Raw genomic sequence first — 17,126 nt, 5'->3', positions numbered from 1 at the left:
TTTCTTTCTCTATTATTCTTCTTTTCCTCTCTACCTCTCTCTCTCGATATATCTATGTCTCTACAATACAAATAGTCAATGTAATTGGGACTTGACTGATTCTAAGTAGTTGTTGGATGGGTAAGGGTTAAAGATCAGATGAATGTAATAAGTAGTCGTTTTTTTCTTTCATCATTGCCTGCTGATCACAAACCAAAAAAAAAAAAAATTTTTGCATATTTTTTTTAAAGTGTGGACTCGGTCGAGTGTCTCTGATAACAAGCAAGTTTAGTAATAGTTGGAGTCTATATATCTCTTTTATAACTTGTTACAAAACATTTGTTTCTTTATTTCTATCATTATAATCTTCACTGTTCTCATCCTCTCTTATCTCTCTTTCTCTTTATTTGACCTCAAGTTAGTTCAAGTTTAAAGTTTAAATTACACCATTTATTGAGTCAAATCATTATTATTATTATTATTATTATCTTTATCTATTCCTCTCCAGCAGGCTAGAGTAGAGTGAGCAGAGTAGAGTATTAATGATTTTTAAAAAATAAAAAATAAATTAAAATTAAATTAATTTTAATATCAAAGTCGACTTGCAATATATAATTTAAATTCTTCCTAGTCGACGTTTTCAGAGGAATAATCCTTCATCTTTTGTATTAACCTCTCCTTTTATCATTATTATTAATTATTGATCAACTAGACAGCTAGCTAGATGTAAATCATCATCATTTATTTCAATTAATTATACATATACATAGATAGATAATACATAGATAGAGTTATCTTATCTGAATAATCAAATCATCATATAGATATAGATATAGTAATAAATAATAATAATAATGTCATCTTCTACATCACCAAGTAGTAATAGTAGTCATAGCAGCGGTAGTGGTAATAGGTCAACAGGTCCAATTAAAAGATGTGAGGTTAGTATTACTTTTGCTTTGTCAGCAAATCCCATTCAAACAATTCAAACCAATTATTATTATTTCAAACAATAATAATAATAATAATAATATATATATTATCATCGCATCGTTTCTTTGGAATAAATTGGATAATATCAAATCAAAATGTTGAAACACAGTGTCTAATCAACATCTCTCACTCTCTCCACCACTAGCACACGCACACAATGATACAGAATAATCTGTGAGCGTGTGTGTGTTTATGTTTGTTGTTTGTCGCGACAAAAATAATTATAGCTAGCTATTATAGCCAGCCAGTCTCTCATTAGCAAAGTAGATGATGACAAACAGACAGAACAACAAAGAGTGAAAGAAAGAGAGATGGTGAAAGAGCGTGTTTAATTCAACTTTTGATGCTGATGCTGATACTGTTGTTGTTTTTGTTGTTGGTATTGCATATATGTGTGTGAGATAGAGAGAAGAGAGTGTGTATTCTTACGCTACTATGGGTTTGTTATAGAAGTAGATTGGTTTACAACATTCAATAATATATATTTATAAATTTAATATTTATAAATATATTTTAATTATTTATTTGTTTGTTGATACTACCGTCGACGCTGCTATTGTAATGTATATTGGTCCCAATGTATCATTAAAATAGATACAACAACAAAAAGTAAACAACAACAATAACACATTAGCCCCTCCTCCTCCCGCAGGTTAATTAAAGTTTAAGCTGTCTCATTGGTAGAGCTAGCTATAGTCAGTCAGTCATTCAGTCAGTCAGTCTTGGTGTAAGTATAATATTTTACCGCATGCGCAAACAATGGAAGGATACCTACCCAACAATTGGTACATATATATATATTACCAAATAATTCCACAAATAACCCCAAATTTAAATATGGCCCATACTCTCTCTCTTTCTATTTTTTTTTTTGTATATTGTCTTGTTATAATGGCGCGATGATTTTATTATCTTCTTCTTGAAATATTCCATCTCCTCCTTTTACCACATCCTGAAGTCCTTATCCCTTAACATTGTTATTAACATCTCTATCTCTCTTTTGTACCGACTACTTACTTTAGTATATTTAGATTTAATTTAATTCAATTTAATTTTCCAACCTATCTCTCTATCGTCATCACGAGTTTTCTTCTTTTTTCGTCTCTCCTCAATTAATTATCTACGTTAGAGAGATAATTAATTAATTTATTTATTTATTTCCATGTCAAATGAAATTGAAATGTTTTTCCCATCATCGTCGGTTTCAATCAAACCGCCATCATCCTCTCAACCATCTCCATCTTCCTCTGCTTCTACGCCAACCACTTTGATTGTGACTGGTCATATGACGCCCAGTTTCGATTGTGATGTCAGGGTCAAGAAAGTTCCATCGATCGCAATGCTCAATGTTGACAATGGCAGCAGCGGTGGTGGAAGTGGTGCCAATTCTCCTCGAAAAAATAAGGAGGGGTCGTCTCCTTCAAGGTATTCTCCTCTATCTTTAATATCACCAAGAAAAAAGAGTAAAAATAACAAAGACAGGGATAAAGAAAATAATAGAGATTTGGTTATCGCAAACAACAAGGAAAAAGAAATCATTAAAGAGAATAATAGTAATAGTAATGTTAGTGTTGGTAGTAGTAGTAAGGATCAATCACCATTAATATCATTGTCACCAGGAGATTCTTCAACTGGGTCAATGTCACCTTCTTCATCCTCTCCAAGTAATAATCAAAAGTATTTTGAAAGTATGGATTCAATGTCCTCGATAACTGCTTCACTTTCAGATCATCAACAATCGATTAGCAATAATCCAAGTGCACAACCATCTCCCCTTACCTCTCCAGAAGAGTTTAGAAATCAATATAAACCTCTACCTTGCGAACCTGATCTTTTACCAATTTCTTCCCCTCCACCAAGTCATCATGACGAAGATGAACATAATCAAATCAATCAAATCAATCAAAATAATCAAAATAATAGTAATAATAATAGTAATGTTGAAGAAATCATATCGACTAAAAAAAAGGGGATATTCTCTGGACTTTTTTCAAGAAAAAAAGAACCAAAGAATTTAAATATTAGTAAATCATTACCACAAACACCATTACCATCATCGAATCAACAACCTCAACAAATGTCAAAATCATTTGATTCAATTAAAACTAGTGGTCAACAACAACAACAACAACAATATCATCCATCTCTGTTACCACCAGTTTCTCTTTCTCATTATGCACCCATATCACCCATCCCTGTAACATCACCTCTCAAAACCTCTATTCTACACAATCGAAATAGAGGAGTGTCATCATTAAACAATTCTGGTCAATACCCCAGAAAGTCGAGCTCTCAAATCGATCTTGGCGGCAGCGGGATCATTGGCATTTCCGTCTCGTCGACACCCAAACACCAATCTTTGATCATGCCAGCTAATAATAACATCTATTCCCCTACTTTTCTACCCCCTCATCTAGCCTATAGTTCACAATCGGTCGCAACCGATGCCACTTGGCTAATGATCGTATCCAACTGGAGTGAGTGGAGCGAACCTCATTTCAGACCACTCCTCACCAAATATGTATACCAAGGTATTCCCGATCGTTTCAGACCAACCATTTGGTTTCATCTATCCAATATGATCCCTCAATTGACTACCATCCCAGCTTGTATAGATTTAACCACAAAACATAATCTTGTTGATAAAGCTCAAATCCTTACACCTCTTAGTACACCATCAACTGTTACTCCTACCAATACGCCTGGATTAAAATCTCAAAATAATCATCAAAATCAAAATCAACAAAATCAACAAAATAATATAACATCACCATCATCACCATCATCATCATCACCAACAACAACGACAACAAATATATTAAATGCAAGTGGAGGTAGTAATCATCATAAATGTTTTTATCATAGTATATTGAAACATCATTCCGAACATGAAGAACAAATTGATGTAGATATTCAAAGAAGTTTCTGTGAAGTATCTGGTGAATTACGTGACAATTATTCCATTGCTCTTGCCAATGTCTTACGTGCCATCTCACTTTACGATCCAGAGTTGGGTTATTGTCAAGGTATTTCTTTTGTTGGTAGTATTATGGTTCAAAAAGTTCAAGAAGAAGAAACTTTTCATATCCTATTAAGATTACTTGAAGGTGTTATGAGAGATTTTTATACTATTGGTAAATAATAGAAAAGAAAAAAAAAAACAAAAAAGAAATATTAATATTAATTCTTTTTCTATTTTATTTAGGAATGAGAGGATTAAAATTAAGAGTTTATCAAATAAGTAAATTAGTACAAGAATTATTTCCAAAATTACATCAACATTTGGAAAAGATTGATTTGGATTATACAATCTTTGCATCACCATGGTTTTTGACAGCATTTTCATATCATTTGTCAGAAGAGTGTGTAGAGAGAATCATAGATATTATCCTACTTCAAGGAGTGGAGGCATTCTTTTCAGTGGGATTGGCCATTTTCCAAATCATCCAAGACGATTTATTGGCCTGCGCAGACAATTCACAAGTGATGGAATACTTTAGAACCAATGCCAAGGAAAAGATTGACCCAATCACATTGATGGACACTGCCGGTCGTATTGGTATTAGTAGCAAACAACTCTATGTTTTCCAACAACAATTTGAAAGGGAACAAAAACCAAACATACCATCTGAATTTAATCCAGATCAAACGCCCAAGGAAAAGATGAAGGATCCAAACTGGGTCGTCAAAAAATATAAACTCAAAGAAAGAATCAACAATCTCGAAGAGGATTTGGCGGTCATGAAACATGACATGCATCACACGGTAAAGAGATATGAAGAAGAAAAGATCCAACTCGTAAGACATTTACAAGATGTAACCGATCGTGAATCAGGCCTTCTTCAAGCAGAAGTAAACTATCAAAATTCATTACGCGACAATCAAGACCTCAAATCAAAATTACAACAAGCAGAAGAATTAAATAGATATCTTGCAGAGGAAATGAGAAAAATGAGAACTCAAATGGATAATCAAATTTGGAATAATAATCCAAAAAAATCAATTCAATGGTCTTGATAGAGATTAGATTGATTGTATATTTTTAAATTGTGTAATAAAATATTTCCAAAATTGTACCAACTCTTTTGAGGTTTCTTTTCATTTCTTTTTTATTTATTGATGTTGATTTTTTGATAAAAACATTTTTAATAATTGACCTTTAAACATATCAATGGTTAAATCTTGATTTGGATTATTTGATACTATTTGTAATAATGACATAGAGGAGGAAGAAGAGGATGATGAAGAGGATGGAGAAACTGGTTGACCATTGTTGTTGATGTTATTATTTTTGTTTTGTTTTTCTTCATTATAATTATTATTATTAAATATATTTGATTTTAAAATTGAAAATAAATTAAATACTGAATAATTCTTTGGCATTACTTCCCAACATTGTTTTAATTTTTTACTATCCTTTTTTTCAATACAATAACTAATTAAAATCTAAAAATTAAATAAATCAAAAAGTATTAATATATATATTTTCTTTGTTTCTTTTTTTTTTTTTTTCTTTTTACTTCAAATAAAATATAATGATCTTTATCAGAATAAGCAGTATTTTTAACCATTTCTAAAGCTTTTTCCCAACAATCTGTTAATAATAAGAGACGAAGAGCATTTGCGGTATGTCCAATAGCACATAGTATATCGAAACGAGCTTCAATTCTTGTATGTTCATTGGTTGATGGATAGTTGGTTGGAAGAGTGAGGAGAGCTCTAGTAAAGTGATCGTTTTGAGGGATCTTGGTGGTTTGAATAGAGGATGCAGGAATGGTGACTAGGTTGGCCATTTCCTGGGCAGCTGTCATCATTTTTTCGACAGACGAATAATGAACGATACGAATAAATGGAACCAACTTGTGAGGTGCCTCGGTATAATACAATTGACACATGGTTTCAAATAGTGGGAATAATGGATAGTATGGGTTGGCCAAAGAAGATGCATGTTCCTTTTCTACCAATGGTGAATGGTTTTGACTATGGATGTGTAGGTGAAGGTGTTTTGGTGCGTTTTTAACCTTTAAAATCTCTTCTTGTTGAAGTAGAATTGGATTGATTTGAGGAAATACAATATCAGTCTCTCCACCAAATATATCTGCATATCTTGAGAAATCAATAGCTCCCAATCCCAAAGCTCTTTCCAATTTCTCTAATAATTGATTTGGTGATTTTCTCTTTAACAATTCAATCATTTCATTATTTTGATCAAATATTATATTATCCTCAAAATCAAATAAAGATGAATTATTATTATTATTATTATTATTATTATTATTATTATTATTATTATTATTATTATTATTATTATCTCCTTCTCTAGCAGATCTTTGTAATTCTAAATAATCAGTCAATAGAGGTACCATGATTTGATTGAGTGGAGTATGAAGATGGAAGGCATTTCTAACTTTGATGGCATGAGTTTCATCATCTGGTGTATTTGATTGAGATTTGGTATCTGTTGTATAGTTGTAACGATCGAGGAATGATTTCAGTTCGTCATATACAAAAGATGAGCTAACCTCTGACTGTAATGAAGACAAGAGTGCAATGATGAGGGATGGGTTTTCAAGTTTTGGCAAGAGTGCCTTGCAAATTTGAACCTTTAAATCCTCATCATCTTCTTTGAGTGCCATATCTAATAAATACTTTGCTTCTAATCTACGCATTTCCCATTGTCTACAAGCTGTTGGTGCACATCCCACAGTAGTTCTAAAATTGATTTTCTGTTGTTGTTGTTGTTGCGGTTGTAATGGTTGATTTTGAACTCCAGTTGTTTTATGAGTTGATAGTGATTCGATTACTTTAAGAGTTGAACCTGAACGAAGTTCCCAAATACCAGATCCTCTTTGCCAAACACCTGCACCCCAAACGACACCAACTGGTGCTTGTGTCCAAATACCACCACCCATTGTTTGATTAAAGTTTGCACTATCGACTGGACTATTTATGGTTGTGATTAGTTGACCACATTTAACATCAAACAGAGAAGCTGTCGAGTTTTTGAGTACAACAAATGCATTTTGATGCATTATACAACGAATTACTTCCTTTGCATTTGCCCTGGCACAATTGTTAAATGGTTGTAAAACGGTAATGAGTTGAATACGTAATGATTCTCTTTCTCCAGTATCACAAGTCAATAATCTACCACTTGGTTCCAATATCATTAATTCTTGAGTAACTGGATGAATACAACAATCCAATATTTCAACTATTCTATTCTTATTATCAATTATATTTGTTGGTGGTGATGAAACTAATAATGAAGAAGAAGAAGAAGTAGAAGAATCTTCTTCAATTTGATTCTTATTATTATTATTATTAATATGAATATCACATGTTGAAGAGGAAGAAGAAGAAGAAGAGGTTTGTTTTTGATCTTTTTCTTTATCTTGTTGATTTTTTAAATAAGTAATATACCATTGCTTATTTCTAATTGAATGTAAAAGAATAAATGATTTTGTTACAAACCAAGCACCAAGTTTACTTGAAATGATTCTAGTTGATGGATCAAAAATCATTTCTTCCCAATCCTTTTTAAATGTATAACTTTCTAATCCACTAATTGAAAGATTTGATGGATATATCTCTTCAACCATCGGTAAACTTATAGTATTATTATTATTAATATTATTAATATTATTATTTTCTTTTTGATTAAATGAAGATGAAAAGGTTGATAATAAAGGTGGTGATCTATTGACTGGTGTAGTTGTAGTTGATGAAGTTGCAGAAGATGTAGAAGATGTTGTGGTATAGGGGTATTGTTTGGCAATAATTGAAAGACCTTCTTTTTTCTTGATTTTGTCAAATGATAGTGATCTTAGGTATAGGGTATTATTGATGGTCCACAAGATAGACACTCCTTTTGATGCTGAATGTACAGCACAATGTAAAAGGGATAATTGTGTATTGATGATGGGTGCCGATACGAGTTGTTCAGGACCAACAATCGATGGTAGATATAGTTTGATGATATAGAGCCATTTATAATCAACACTATTCCATTCGAATACATGTAAACTTCCGTCTTGTTCAAATACAAACATTCTAAGTGGATTTGGATCTGATTGTGTTGATGGTAGTAATGAAGAAGTTGATGATTTTAAACCATTGTTATTATTATTATTGATTGAAGAGATAGTTGTAGTAGAAGATGGAGCAGAAGTTGATCTTTCAAATGCCAATCGAATGACAGGTGAAGCAAATGAACATGCCAAAAATGGGAACGGAGAGTTTGAAGGGTTGGTCGACGGTGACTGTAGATATTGTTTTGCTAGCAACTGAGATTCAATCGATTGTGACTGTGACTCTGTCAATTGATGCTTTGCAGTCACTGCATCAAACAATACAATCGATCTAGAGTTTTGATATCTAACTGCTATATGACCAGACACTTGATAGACTGCATCAACTCCCCAATCTATTACATTGGTGTCTGTATGTTGATGAAACATACTACCACCACCTTCCCTCTTTTGCATCATCATCATATTCAATAGAATAGATCTACCTCTATAAATATATCCATATCTTCTTGATTCTAAGTTGGTAAAATTAAACTCCATTATATATATAAATAAATATATATATATAGTACAAATACTATATATTATATTAATGAATTTTTGAAAAATCGTCTCATTGTCTTGTTTGTTGTAGTAAAAAAAAATCTGATCAAAAAAAATATTTTCAAAAGACTTTTCATTGAACCTTTTTTTTAATATGCATATATCAGATATCCGGATATCTGATATCTTGTAGTTTTTTTTAAGGTTTTTAAAATATTGATTTAATTTATTTGTTTACAAAAAAAAAGGATAATGAATAAAGTTTTGTTTTGGATCGTTTTAAATATATATTTAAATTATTATTATTTGATTTTTGATTTTTTGATTTTTTTTTTTTAGTTTTATAAAGGTTTTATAATATGACAACAATTATTACTAATATTATTACGTGTAAATGCGAGAGATTGGTTGGTTGGTTTAAGCCATGAACAACTTATTGAGGAGATGGATTGTCATATTAACATCAAGGGTAATTTGGTCAAGTTCCAAAGTAGTATTACCAATGCTATTTAATTCAAGAAGATCATCAAGTTCTAATCTCATTGTTTGGACATCTAAAAATAAAAATAGAAATAGAAATAAAATAATTAGTCTTTTTTTTTTCTTTTTTTCTTTTTCTTTTTTTTTTTTTTTTCTTATTCTTACCAATACCAGCCATTTTAGCTGAAACATCGAAAACACCAACAGTATCAGAAGAAATGACGAACTTGATCTTCTTACGAGTCATGGCAGGGACTTCAGAGTCTACGATGACCTTTTTCTTGGCGAGATCTGAGAATGAGAATTTGAATGGACCGACCTTGGCACCGTCTCCCTTCTTCTTGGACTTTCTCTTTTTGTTGTTTTGGTAATGCTTGAGACGACAGTCTTGGAGGTATTGGTTGTATTGGGTGATTTGTTCGTTGAGGTACTTTTGATGCTTGCGGAGATTGTTGAGCGAGGTGGTGAGACGTTGCTTTTCCTTCTTTTGTTGTTCACGAATCTCGGCTCTGTTGACGACTTCGAGGGCGACAGCCTTGAGGAACGAGGCATAATTGTCGGCGTGGGTAGTCAGATTGTACTCTTCGAGCTTCTTGAGGTTGTCCAAAATCTTTTTGATTTCTGGTTCGAGTGATGGGTCGGATTGACGGGCACGGTTCAACACTTCGACGAGATTGGGTGCAGAGTCTTCTGATTCCTTTTGCTCTGGGAGTGATGGGAGGGCACGGAGCAACGAGATGACCATTTCCTTGGTCTGGGAGAGCAATGATTCGCCCGGTGACAATTCCTCTTCGATTGACTTTTGGAACTTGTTGGTCAAGGTCAATTGTACTTCACGGTCATCTTCATTTGAGATTTCGGGTGGTGGACCAAATTCGTCCAACTCCTTCATGATGATACGCATGGCGTCGTCCTTCTCGCCCTTGGGGACAAGAGAGTCGAGGTTCTTGGAGATGAGGATATGTGTGTAGGCAATTTCTGGCAACGAGATGATAATGACTGGCTTGGTCTTTTGGGTCAATTCCATGTACTTGTCGACTTGGAGGTAGTCCTCTGGCTCGCCAACTTCGATAATCTCCTCCAAGTATTGCTTAATGTCGGCAATGTGCGAGGTGATCCATCCGTTCAATGGGACAAAGTGCTTCTCGGCGGCACCAAACTGGGCAAAATTGAACAATGTCTGGAGTACCTTGGAGACGTTGATGAGGTTCTTACGGGCGGTGGGGTGGATCTCACGGCCGACAAGATCGTACTCTTCCGGCGACACCATGGCGACTTGGATGAAACGATAGTAGATAAAGTAACCAATAACCTTGAGGATCTCGTCTTGGGTAGAGTTGGCAAAGTTCTTTTCGGCAATTTGTTGGATTTGCTTGCAGATCCAACGGATACCGTATGGAAGACGGTTGAGCGAGTTCATGATACCTTCCAAGAATTGGTCACAGATGGATGTGAGTTGTTCGACACGAGCCTTGATGATCTTGGCAACCTCTGGGATTTCGAGTGCCTTCTCGTCGGTGACGTGACGGTCCAAGGTCGACTTTTCACCGGTACGAATCTCATTCTCAGAGATGATTGAGATGTAGACGGCCGATGGCTTGAGCTCGAGGTTGAGGTCTTGCTTGATGACGTTGGCGAGGATTGGGCCAATGACAGCCTTTAAATAGTCGGTACCTTGCTTACGCTTGTTGTAGGTGATAATCATCTTGGGTACGACAGTATCGGCCTTTAAAAAGTCACCGACAGTGGCAATGTTGGACATTTCCTTTTGTACAGAGAGACGGTACAACGAGAGCAAGAGGAACTCTTCTCTTGGAGTAAAGGCATCACCAAACAAGGTCAAAATGACTGTCGAGAGGAACGACTCCATCTGCTCGGGTTGGACGAGGTAGACGAGACCGGCCAAGTACTTTGGTTCGGTTTGCAACAAGTAAAAGAGGTTTTGGTAGGCTTCAAGCTTCTTTGGATCGTTGATGAGTTCTGGCTTCTTTTGTTGGTCGCCCTTGTGCTTTTGAGCCTTCAAACCAGCCTTGTCAGCCAATACATCTTGAATGTTACCTCTGTTCTTGATGAGCAAGGCAATTCTCTTGTCCAAACGGTTAAGATCTCTTTCAAGTGTATGATTTCTACGTACTTCACTAACAAGATTTCTTTTTAATTCTTGAATCTCTAAAAGAAAATTAAAAAAAATAAATCAAAAATAAATGTATTAATATAGTGATTTTAATCACAAGAGTAGAAAAAAAAAAAAAAAAAAAAAAGTGATGTGACGTATGAGAGATGGTTTTTTTTTTTTTTTTTTTTCAAACAACCCAAGTCAAGAAGTATATAAATAGTATACTACTTTGACATAAGATGAGATGAAAATAGATATATATATAGGTATATATAGATATATAGTTTGATTGATTTGTTTGTTTGTTTTTTTTTTATGTTTTTTTACATACCAGCAATCCAATCACTTTCCTTATCTTCTCTTTGAGAGTGAAGGAGGTTTTGAATTTCAAAGACAGAGAGATTACCAGAAAGGAATCTGTCCATCTTGAATCTATAATACATCATGTCTCTGAGGATACGACGTGATTGCAAGAGAAGAACCAAGCATTCACGCATGACTGGGAATGGGACGGAATAGTCTTCGTCCTCCTTGAGGAACTTTCTCTCTGGAACAATAATGTCTGGAGTGTCGTCATGTTCTTGTCCCTCCTCTTCGTGTTCATTGACTTCTTCCGACTCGGATACAGAGTCAGAGTCTGAATATTCTACTTCTTTGTTTGACATTTCTCTTTAATAATATTGGTTGTTGGTACTATTACGACTACTACTATTACTATTACAAGATTGGTGGCGATGTTTGATAACAACTAATTAGTTTATAGACTTGATGATTAGATTAAATAAATAAATATATATAAAGGTAGCTTAGTAAGTTGAATAAATAAATAAATAAAAATGTTAAAATTATGTACAACAAATAAAAAAATTTAACTAACTAACAAACTAACTACTAACAATAATAATAACAATAATGGTGTGGTGTGTAACAGACAGACCAGACAGAGAGAGACAGAAGCACTGATCAGCAAAATTTTTCAAACCCAACCAAACATTTATTTGAATTTTGAGCTCTTCAAAAGAAATGAAATTTTTTTCATAAAAAAAGCAAGGTTTGGACAGAGGTGCAGCTGTCAGACAGATGATCAAAACTATTCTGATAAACTATGAATGAATGTCTAGACTTTATGAAAATGTGGGGCACGAGTGATGGATGATGATAATTACCTCGAGATTATTAATAGTAGTTTGTTTGGTAATATTAATACTTTTTTTGTTGTTTTAAAATAATTTACTAAAATCACCTCACCTCACATCGCACCCGCTTTAAATAATATTTTTGAAAAGAAAATTAAATATAGTGTGATATCGGTGGAAGAGAGAAAGAGAGAGAGATCTAATTAATTTAATTAATTACTTATTTGGTTGCCCCCTCCCTCCATCTCTCTCTTTGCGAGTTGCATCTGATAGATATAGATGGGGGTGGATAGATGGGTGTTAACTTGAAAATGATTTAAATCCAATCTGATTGGATGATTCGATTGTTGAGATACCCAACGAACGCATTTGATTAATTATTTAAATAAATAAATAAATAAATTAATATTTTTAAATTAAAAAAAATTGGACAACCCCAGCGGTGGTGGGTAGTCAATTGATTGATTCAACTTCTTTCTTTTAAAGATATAACATATTAGAGAATAGTATATCGGATATAGACATCAATGTATCTTGTTGCAACAGACGAAAACAAACATTAGACATTTGACGACTCATTATAACTTGTAAACTTTGGTATAAGACTAAAAGGTACTCGCCAGATTAGATGGGGAGGATAGGAGAGGAGAGGAGAGGAGGGGGTGGGAAAGTATTATTAATGTGAAGGTGATTTGTCAGTGTGGAATTGGACAACTCGGATAGATTCGTGAACAGATCAAAAGAATTACGACTTTTTTAATGTAAATAAATCAATAATTCAAGTATTAATATTTTATATATCTCTTTTTCTTTTGATAGTATAGTATAACATTGGTCGTTCAACTAGTTGATACACACAGAACAACATGCATTTTTAAACAATGCAAGCAATAGAGAGTTGTAAGAAGAAATAAGAAGAACATTTTTATTCAATTAGTCTCTTAAAACAATTCTACATAGTTTAAAAAAAAAAAAAATGAATCAAACAAAGATAGTTCTTGTAACTGGATGTTCATCAGGTATTGGTAAATCATTTGTTAAAGATTTTGGGTCTAGAAGAAACTACAAAGTATATGCATCGGCAAGAAACTTGGATTCAATTAGATCATTGGAAAGTGAAGGTTTTGAAATCATCCAATTAGATGTAACCAAATTAGAATCAATTAAAAGTGCTGTACAATCAATCATTGAAAAGGAAGGTAGAATTGATATTTTAATTAATAATGGTAAGGAAAGAAACAAGGAAAAGAAAAAAGAAAATAATAATAGTTAATTAATTTAATTTGTTTTGTTTGATTAGCTGGAGTTGGTAATTATTCACCATTGATTGAATTGGATGATGAAGAAGCACACAAGATTATGGAAACTAATTTCTTTGGTACTGTCAATTGTACAAATGTCATTGCAAAGTATATGGTCAATCAAAGAGATGGTATCATTTTAAATGTTGGTAGTATTGTTGGTCTATCACCAACTCCATTCACTGGAATGTATTGTGCTTCAAAGGCTGCTATTCATGCTTGGTCTGGTGAGTAAATTGATTAATTAATAATTTACCTTTATTCAGTATTAATTAATTAATTTTTTTTGATTCTTTTTAGATACATTAAGAATGGAATTAATACCATTTAATATTAAAGTAGTTTTGGTGATACCTGGATCAATTGTTTCAGAGATTTCAAATAATGCCAAACCACAATTGGAGGGATTACTTGCACAAGGATCAATCTATGGTCAAATCAAAACTTATTTATTGGCACGTACTTTAAAGATTAATAATATGCCATCAGATGTATTTGTCAAATACACTTTGGACAAGACATTGGTAGATAATCCACCACATATCTTTTCATATGGTCCAAATGCTTTTACATTCAATGTCCTATACTATCTACCAAAATGGGTTAGTATTTCAATGTTTACTAAAAATGCTGGCTTACTCAAACTAAAGGAATTGGTTCAACAACAACAACAACCTCTTGTACAACAAGGATCAGCTCAATCAAACTAATAAATTTAAAATTCCTCCATTTGTAAAAGAGTGATTGAATCAAAGGTGTCCACCTTTGAGTGTTTCAGTGATAATTAAAACACTAGCGATGCTATAGATAGAGATAATCAAACTAAATATATTCAAAGCAAACATAACCAAACCAATAAAAACACACAATGGCAACAGGAGAATTAACAGAAACAAAGAGAAAAAACATCATAAAACTTGTATTGGTTGAAGGTCGTTCACTTGCAGAAGTAGCTCGTAAATACAAATGCTCACCTCAAACAATTAGAAAGATTGTCGATGAATATCAACAAAAAGGAACTATTTCTGTAAAAAAAACAACAGTTAATACAACACCAAAGAAGAAGCAATGGGGTCCAAAGTAATAATAATAATAACACCAATAAAGGTCGCCACTCAATCGATAAAGTATAATAATAGTACATTACAACACATTAACATCATGTGGAGCTCATGCAGTAAAGATGAATTTTTGGTTGTCTCTTTGTGAGGAACAACTTGCAATGTTTAAATTTCAATAATGGTTTAACTTTGTTCTCTTGGAAAACAAAATCGATTAGTTTGTTTGGGAGGATTTAATAATCTATTAAAAAAAAAAACAAAACCACTGCTCTAGTTTGAAAGAGATCCTATTGAACGATGATATACATTTTATTATATTTTTTAAAAAAGAATATGAATATGTCCAAGTCAAATGTGAAGCTCAAGGAGGTAAATGTGAATGGATCACCCCATCTTGTTCTGCTACCAGCTGTTGTCCAACCTATGCTCGTTGCACCGGCACATTTGGAACTTCAACCACTACTACCAATACTCCTTCAACTTCTAGTTCATCATCCACTTTATCTAATCCTCTCTACTACTTTATTCTTTATTCTTTTAGTTTTAGTGTTTCACCAAAACTCCATTTAAATTCATATGGATCTATAGAGAAGCTCTTGAAATGTAAATAAATTGGATCATATTGTTGTTGTTGATTATTAACTGATTTTCTTTGCTGAGTGATTATACCACCAATAAGTGAATATGTTTCCAATACCAATACATTTCTATTATCATTGTCTAATCTTTGAATTGTAAATTGTAGAGGTTGATCGTTATAATAAATCTCTGAAACATCAAGAGTTAGAGATCTAACATTGGTATGGTTGATTACTTGGTCCAATCTAAATACAGCCTTTGAGTCTATACCCATTTGAAAATTGGTTAGGTGGCATGTTAGATGAGTGGTATTGTATGGTAACCATTGTGACACTTGTCCATCAGCGGTTCCATCGATTCTTGGACCGATTGAAAAGATTGAAAGCCCATTTGGGCTTATTTTAGGGTTCAAAGATATCGATAGATTTTTGATGGTGGGTGGTATAGCGCCAATCTTAAAGTCACCAATCATTTTAAATAGATTGAGCGTTTCTAGATTCGGTAGATTACCAGATGGTAATACAAAATCTGTATCACACTGTACTTGTAAAGATAATTTTTTTAAATGACGAGGAAGTGATGAGAATGGAGCTTTAAAGCTATTGAATGTTTGCTTTAATTTGACTAACGAGTCTGGTAACCGTTGAATATATTCATAGGAGTGTCCCTTGATCGATAGATGTGTGAGCATTGGTGGTAATGCAACTTGAACGAGTATATTATCGACTATTGATTTCTTATCGATTGTAATCTTTTTGACTGTTGATGGGATAATGATATCGGCCAGTAACATTTCTTTACAATCTATGATACTTAGTTTGTTTAGAGATGGACATTGTAATGGTAGATTGATTTTTAGACCATTCAATATTCTTTGATGTACAATTAATTTCTCCAACTGTGGCATTGTACATTGTGATGGGATTTGTAAGCATGCACACCAAAGATAAAGTATCTTGAGTGATGTAGGGACTATCAGATCTATACAATGATCATCATTGTCTTGATTGTCGTAATGAACTTTGAGTAGCTTGAGATTGGATAGAGTCGAGAGATCGATACATGGTCTGTCATCCACATCTTTGTCCATTTCATTGGTAGCCATGAAAATCTTTAGTTTGACCAACGACTTTAATGAAAGGAATGTATCTTGTGGTGGTATCTCTCTTGGTCTAAGAGTGAGTGACGTCAAGCTACTTGGAAGCAGACCTGGACCAATATCTGAAACACAATGACTCTTGAAACTAAGTTTTGTCAGAGATACGAATTTGATGAGACCAAGATCGACGAGTGTCATAGTGTTACCAATATTTAGGGCAAGTGACTTTAGAGTTGTATGAGTACCAAGATTCAACTTGTCTGCATTCACCCAAAGTCGTTTGAGATTAGGTAACTGATCGATTGAACCAAGATCCAATTCTGAATTGTATAATTCGTCATTGATGAATAGTGTCTCGATTGATGGTACCGTAGCGTAGAATGACTTTAGATAGGCATGTATGTCATACATCACCAAAGCAGTTGTAATGTTACTTTTATCTACTCGTTCTATTGTGATGTAAGGGTAAATCCAATCAGGAAAGGAATACTCTCTATCTACCCTTTCAGGTAGTATGAGTTGTCTATCCGATATACTCCTCTCTAGTATATCTTTAAAAGATAATAGTGTAAACCGAGTAGCTGTTGTTTTAAACTGATTTGATATGATACCTCTTTCAGTGATGGGTATAACACCTTTTCCTTTAAAGATAATAGATCTTCTTAAACTACTACTAGTTTGATATAACTTTTTACAAGTTAACATCAAACATATTATATCTCCATTATCTTGAATAGATGATATTATATTTAATAATATTAGATTAGATAAAGATAATAAACTACTAGTCATCTTGTTCAACTGATAC

At 33.3% G+C, this 17,126-nt stretch overlaps 7 protein-coding genes across 7 annotated transcripts; 4 read left to right on the top strand and 3 right to left on the bottom strand.

The window, feature by feature from the left end:
• Positions 1 to 833: 833 nt before the first annotated feature.
• On the top strand, positions 834 to 2,088 carry DFA_08351 (uncharacterized protein; the record flags this gene model as incomplete). The annotated part of the gene is made up of 3 exons (XM_004355787.1): positions 834 to 924; positions 1,642 to 1,699; positions 2,004 to 2,088. 3 exons carry the CDS (start codon positions 834 to 836, stop codon positions 2,086 to 2,088), a joined length of 234 nt encoding a protein of 77 aa, XP_004355840.1.
• Positions 2,089 to 2,152: 64 nt separating this feature from the next.
• On the top strand, positions 2,153 to 4,989 carry DFA_08350 (RabGAP/TBC domain-containing protein; the record flags this gene model as incomplete). Its single annotated transcript, XM_004355786.1, has 2 exons — positions 2,153 to 4,106; positions 4,178 to 4,989. The coding sequence occupies 2 exons, from the start codon at positions 2,153 to 2,155 to the stop codon at positions 4,987 to 4,989; spliced, it is 2,766 nt and encodes a 921-aa protein (XP_004355839.1).
• Positions 4,990 to 5,085: 96 nt separating this feature from the next.
• On the bottom strand, positions 5,086 to 8,543 carry DFA_08349 (uncharacterized protein; the record flags this gene model as incomplete). The annotated part of the gene is made up of 2 exons (XM_004355785.1): positions 5,086 to 5,418; positions 5,493 to 8,543. The coding sequence occupies 2 exons, from the start codon at positions 8,541 to 8,543 to the stop codon at positions 5,086 to 5,088; spliced, it is 3,384 nt and encodes a 1,127-aa protein (XP_004355838.1).
• A 420-nt stretch (positions 8,544 to 8,963) lies between these two features.
• On the bottom strand, positions 8,964 to 11,807 carry rgaA (RasGTPase-activating protein; the record flags this gene model as incomplete). The annotated part of the gene is made up of 3 exons (XM_004355784.1): positions 8,964 to 9,100; positions 9,192 to 11,195; positions 11,474 to 11,807. 3 exons carry the CDS (start codon positions 11,805 to 11,807, stop codon positions 8,964 to 8,966), a joined length of 2,475 nt encoding a protein of 824 aa, XP_004355837.1.
• Positions 11,808 to 13,254: 1,447 nt separating this feature from the next.
• DFA_08347 (uncharacterized protein) lies at positions 13,255 to 14,289 on the top strand (the record flags this gene model as incomplete). The annotated part of the gene is made up of 3 exons (XM_004355783.1): positions 13,255 to 13,504; positions 13,579 to 13,806; positions 13,880 to 14,289. 3 exons carry the CDS (start codon positions 13,255 to 13,257, stop codon positions 14,287 to 14,289), a joined length of 888 nt encoding a protein of 295 aa, XP_004355836.1.
• Positions 14,290 to 14,447: 158 nt separating this feature from the next.
• DFA_08346 (uncharacterized protein) lies at positions 14,448 to 15,251 on the top strand (the record flags this gene model as incomplete). The annotated part of the gene is made up of 3 exons (XM_004355782.1): positions 14,448 to 14,659; positions 14,790 to 14,857; positions 14,971 to 15,251. The coding sequence occupies 3 exons, from the start codon at positions 14,448 to 14,450 to the stop codon at positions 15,249 to 15,251; spliced, it is 561 nt and encodes a 186-aa protein (XP_004355835.1).
• A 102-nt stretch (positions 15,252 to 15,353) lies between these two features.
• On the bottom strand, positions 15,354 to 17,110 carry DFA_08345 (uncharacterized protein; the record flags this gene model as incomplete). Its single annotated transcript, XM_004355781.1, has 2 exons — positions 15,354 to 15,365; positions 15,437 to 17,110. 2 exons carry the CDS (start codon positions 17,108 to 17,110, stop codon positions 15,354 to 15,356), a joined length of 1,686 nt encoding a protein of 561 aa, XP_004355834.1.
• Between the last annotated feature and the right edge of the window lie 16 nt (positions 17,111 to 17,126).

The sequence above is a fragment of the Cavenderia fasciculata genome, assembly GCF_000203815.1.
Source record: "Cavenderia fasciculata unplaced genomic scaffold Scf_ET2XIPL01COFD4-5, whole genome shotgun sequence".
Lineage (NCBI taxonomy): Eukaryota > Evosea > Eumycetozoa > Acytosteliales > Cavenderiaceae > Cavenderia > Cavenderia fasciculata.
The sequence above is the reverse complement of the archived record's forward strand: the minus strand, read 5'-3'. Positions and strand labels throughout refer to the sequence as shown.